This window comes from Lycium barbarum, chromosome 6 (assembly GCF_019175385.1).
Source record: "Lycium barbarum isolate Lr01 chromosome 6, ASM1917538v2, whole genome shotgun sequence".
NCBI classification, from domain to species: Eukaryota; Viridiplantae; Streptophyta; class Magnoliopsida; order Solanales; family Solanaceae; genus Lycium; species Lycium barbarum.
The window spans coordinates 99326167-99331403 of record NC_083342.1 but is presented as its reverse complement, the minus strand read 5'-3'; the positions used below and the strand labels follow the sequence as shown (position 1 = coordinate 99331403).

The 5237-nt window shown below is 42.4% G+C and overlaps 1 protein-coding gene across 1 annotated transcript; it reads right to left on the bottom strand.

Annotated features, from left to right (window-relative positions):
* Positions 1–2351: 2351 nt before the first annotated feature.
* On the bottom strand, positions 2352–2843 carry LOC132644252 (uncharacterized). Its single transcript, XM_060360832.1, has one exon. It carries the CDS (start codon positions 2841–2843, stop codon positions 2352–2354), a length of 492 nt encoding a protein of 163 aa, XP_060216815.1.
* Positions 2844–5237: the final 2394 nt, after the last annotated feature.

The following is a 5237-nucleotide window of genomic DNA, read 5'->3' as shown; positions in this document are numbered from 1 at the left end:
ATTGCCAAGAGAAGGCAAAGTATTTGATAAGTAACGGAAAGGAAATACGAGTAACGAGTTAGTAAGGGCTTAATGATGTCTTGGAGAAGAGTTATAACGTCCCTTGGATTGGTATTGAAGTGATGAACAAGTGTTAAGAAGGTTCCATAAGGATTGAAGATCAAACGAAACGACGAAACGAACTTCGGGATCACTGGGGATTATACGGCCAAACATACTGGCCGTATAATTTATACGGTCCGTATGTTTGGGACCGTATAATCAACCCATATTGGCCAAACTTTCTGGACCAATTGTACGACCAAACATACGGCCCGTACAATTTATACGGACCGTATGTTGGTCCGTTTATTTGGTCGGGACAGATTTTGGCTCAATAAATGTAAGGGACCAAGGTTATTTCATTTCATTTCCCTTGACACCCCTTCTCTCTAAAACATCTCTCCACATATATGATACAAGTTTTCAAGAGTTTTTAGTGATCAACAACACAAAACAAGTGAATCAAGTGTAAGCAAACCCATTAAAGATCATCCAAGTCAAGAAATCCAAATGAAGAAAAAGTAGGGTTTTTGCTCGAGTGGAGTATTTCGACTAAGGCTTGTTCCTAAAACATCTAAGGTAAGATTTATGGTATTTATATGTTGTTTAAGGTATTTGGAAGTTGAAATGCTTGGATTTTAGAAGAGCATAGCAAAATGAGTCATGAATGATGAATAGTGACGTTTTGAGAAATAGTTTGAATTAAATCATGATTGTTGTTGTGTTGTGACATGAATGGGTTATAAATGACGTTAAGATCATGAAATAGGCATTGTATGTGAATGGACGAAATCGTGTGTTATGGTCTTGAATATGGAAAATTGGAAGTGAATTCAGAATATGGATAAGTAGATGACTAAAGGCTATTGTTATGATATTGTAAATGTATTGCTACCGTTGGGAGTTGAATTACGATATGGAGGAATGTTGTATAAATAAAGGAGATGCTGTCCGATTTTCTCTAGCTTTAGCCATTTATGCTAGTTGTCGATTCTAACGATAGTATGACCTTAATGAAGGTATAAGCGCAAGTGTTGAAAGAGAACATGCAAGTGCTATATAGTCGAACGAAAAGGTATGTAAGGCTAACCCTTCTTTCATAAGGCATGGTTCTTTGGCCTAACGTCTAAATCTTCTATGAGTCTATGATTTCTTCAAATGATTGACATACCGAGCTAATAAGCTCACGATGCTTGATGTGCTGCGATAGTACTAAGTTCCTCGCATGACGAGTAGGCCTATAAGATAGATGTAATGATAACAACAAAGATAGTAATAATGATGAGAATAATGTGATGATTAAGATGCCTATGGGCTATTGTATGTATGGGTGCCTATGAAGGGCTATGATAAGACCCCGAGCTTATGATGCCGGGTAGAATGTATGTATATGAATACGTATAGAGTATGTATATGACTACGTAACGCGCACGCACTTCTGCAGAAGGTACGGATAACCCTGAAGCCTTGGTAGGGCCAGGTATGTATGACCTTGAGCCTTGGTTGGCCAAGTATGTATGAAACACCGATCCTTTATGGTCGGGTACGCTACACAAAAGTTATATAAAGGCTATAAGTATATATATGTGTGTGTGTATATGACATCAATATGAGTACGAATATGTTATAGAAATGAATGTGAAGGCAAATAAATACGGATATGGATGTATGTACACGGATACACAATAGAAATGGAATGTCCTTGTGGAAAGCAAGTAAGTGCTATGACGACGATATTATTATCTCCCATGTTATGCTATCTCTTATGTTGACTCTTAAGCTTTCATTTTGATATTGATCATGCTTTACATACTCAGTACATTCTTCGTACTGACGTCCTTTTGTTTGTGGACGTTGCGTCATGCCCGCAGGTGCACAGGGAGACAGGCTTAATCCATAGCTATATTTTCAGGGACTACATAGCGGAGCTCCATTTCATTCGGAGCTACAGCTTTTGGGTACTTATTCTTTTGTGTACATAATTATGGGCATAGCGGGGTCCTGTCCCGCTCATGTGATATGCTATAACCTTCTTAGAGGCTCGTAGACATGTGTATGTGGTTAGACGTGTTCGGCCTTGTCGGCCTATATTTTTGTATGTCATTTTGTTGGCCTTGTCGGCCCATATACATTAATGTGGCATAGATGCCTATGATGATATAAGAAATGTTATCGTCCAAATGGGACTAGTTTGATGGATGAAAAGAAATATATGTCTAATTATGTGGCTCACCTAAATGTAAGTATAAGTGTAGGCTAAAGGGGGGTGCCCGGGTGGACTAGCACCGGGTGTTCGTCGCGGCCCCTAGTCAGGTCGTGACACTTTCCCCTTCATTCCAATCTGGTATCTTTGTAGTCTTAACAGATTCTTCGACCGCAAACATTTCCTTTGCTGCCTGTTGTTCACCATAAATCGTTTTGATCCCCTCTGAGGTCAGGAATTTCAACGCCTGATGCATAGTTGAGGGGACCTCTTTGATGAGGTGAATCCACGGTCTTCCCAATAATGTGTTGTATCCCATATCTCCCTCTATCACAAAAAAAAAAATCTGCTGCGTAGTTCCTGCCGTGTTGATCGGTAAGGTGATCTCACCCTTCGTCATTTCGCAGGCCATGTTGAATCCATTGAGAACTCGTATTGCTGGTACGATCTGATCCAGTAGTCCCAGCTGCTCGATGACTCTCCATCGGATGATATTAGCCGAGCTACCTGGATCAATTAGCACACGTTTAATTCTAAACCTATTCATAAGGACAGATATTACCAGCGCGTCGTTATGAGGTTGAGCGATGCCTTCCATGTCCTCGTCACTGAACGAGATGGGACCGTCGGATCGTCATTCCGAATACGATTTTGTCTTGTTATGGAAATTTTGGTGTGTTTTACAACCGGCCCAATGAGAACGTCCGTTTCTCCTATGATCATGTGTATCACTTGCTGAGGCTCTTCCGGCCTATCTTGCTTGTTAGAATCCACGTTCTTGAAGTGAGTTTTTGCTCGTTCACTTAGAAATTCTCGAAGGTGTCCCAAATTAAACAAACAGGAAACCTCCTCTCACAGCTGCCGACAATCTTCGGTTCGATGGCCGTGAGTGTAATGGTACTTGCAAATAAGGCTCTTATCCCGCTTCTCTAGATCAGATTGGATTGGCCTTGGGTGCCTCTTTTCTCTGTTACAGATGTCGATGCTATGGTCGCTACATCGACGCAGAAATTGTACTCGGATAGCCTTGGAATTTCTTTATTTCCCGCGGCTCTATCGACAGCATTTCTGTTCATCAATCCATGACTACTTAGTCCTCGATCGTTCCTTCGATCATTCCTCCTATCATTTTTTCCTGATTCGCTGTTGCGCCCATTCGCCCTTCGATCGGGTGGGTAAGGTTGATATCTGTCATATGATGATCTGGAATCTCAATCTATTGTTCTTTTCGATCGATCATATACTTTGCCAGAATGCCATGATACTGAAGCGGCCTTCAGTATCTTATCATCTTCGACCCTGATCTTTGATTGATACCTGCTGTGTACATTAGCTCAGGCAATTGCCAGGTATTCAATCAGATTTTCCTTTAGCTCCATAGATGTGATCGAGCTTCTTGAATTGAGCCCTTGAGTGAAAGCCTGAACGGCCCAATCGTCAGTGACCGGAGGTAAGTCCATGCACTCCATTTGAAATCGGGCCACAAACTGGCGGAGGGTCTCGTCATCTCGCTGCTTGACGTTTAAAAAATCTGATTTTCGGGTTTCGACCTTGATGGCCCCAGCATGGGCTTTGACAAAAGCATCAGCGAGCATGGCAAACGAATCAATCAAATGCTCGGGCAAGTTATGATACTAAATCATTGCCCCCTTTGACAGGGTTTCCCCGAATTTCTTAAGCAGTACTGATTCCCTTTCATCATCGGCGAGATCATTGCCCTTAATAGCACACGTATATGCAGTCACATGTTCATTTGGGTCCGTTGTCCAATTATACTTCGGGATATCGAGCATGCGGAATCTCTTCGGGATTTTCATTGGCGCCGCACTCGGCGAAAATGTCATTTGAACGAATTTCTTCCAATTCGATCCCTTTAACACCGGTGGGGCCCCCGGAATCTAATCGACCCTCGAGTTGTAGTTCTCCACCTTCTTATCGTTCGTCTCTATCTTTTTTTCACCGGACTCAACTCGTTTGGTCAATTCCTCGAGCATTCTTATCAGCTCGCTACTCTGCCCGAGATGGTTCTCGTTATTCCGAGTAACGTGCCTTTCTTCCGTATCCTCGGTCTGTTCAGCAGTATCGGGTGCTTGATTTCGGTTCTGAAATTGCGCTGTGATCTCTTGCTGGGCCTGCAATTGAGCCATAGCCATGTCTAACTGGTTTTGGAGCTGTTGCAGCACAGCTTTGTTATCCCCGCCGGCCGGTACGTTGCCCACCGACGATCCGTCTTGAACAGGATTAATAGAGGGTACGTTGTTATTAGGTACACCCCCGTCGTTATACTCGTGATGGCTTGGCTCGACTTGAAAGTTGACGGAATGGGAGTCCGACATGTCTGGTTGACCTGAAATCAAACCTTAAATAACAAATGTAAAATATCGAGTGTAACCAGAATTTTGTACTGAAATGCCACTACTATCTCTGGCCCCACGGTGGGCGCCAAACTGTTTAACCTTAAAATGGAGAACAATTAAATTTATGTATGGTGCCAAAGATATGTGGCTTAATTCAATTCGAGATTAGATTACACGATAAATGAATAAGTAAGTAAAATAGGCAGATCTGACCAAATGTGAAATGATGACTGGCCTCGGGTATCGGGAACCGAGGTCGGACCCTTCTGACTGGGTGCTTACACAATGAATAACAAAAGGCAACCTCAAGAAATATAAATGAACTCAAACGATACTATTACTTTCTTAGTATATGAATTCTCTCTTTTTTCTATCGCCGCCCCTTCAATGAATGAGGGCCTCCTCTTTATATAATAGAAGAGTCCTAAGCCTAGTACAATTCTAAGTAAGGAAAAGAAATCTGTTGACAGCTATTGCCGAGATTGGTGCCGAAATATCCGGCTGAGGACGGATATTCTGGTCTTCTCCTCATGGTGGTAACCGCCTCTTCTACCTGCTTTAGCGCCTCTTTACAGATCGAGCTTGAAGCCTTACACTCGATAAGCCGATCGTATCCTGACCGAGCCTCACCTTGA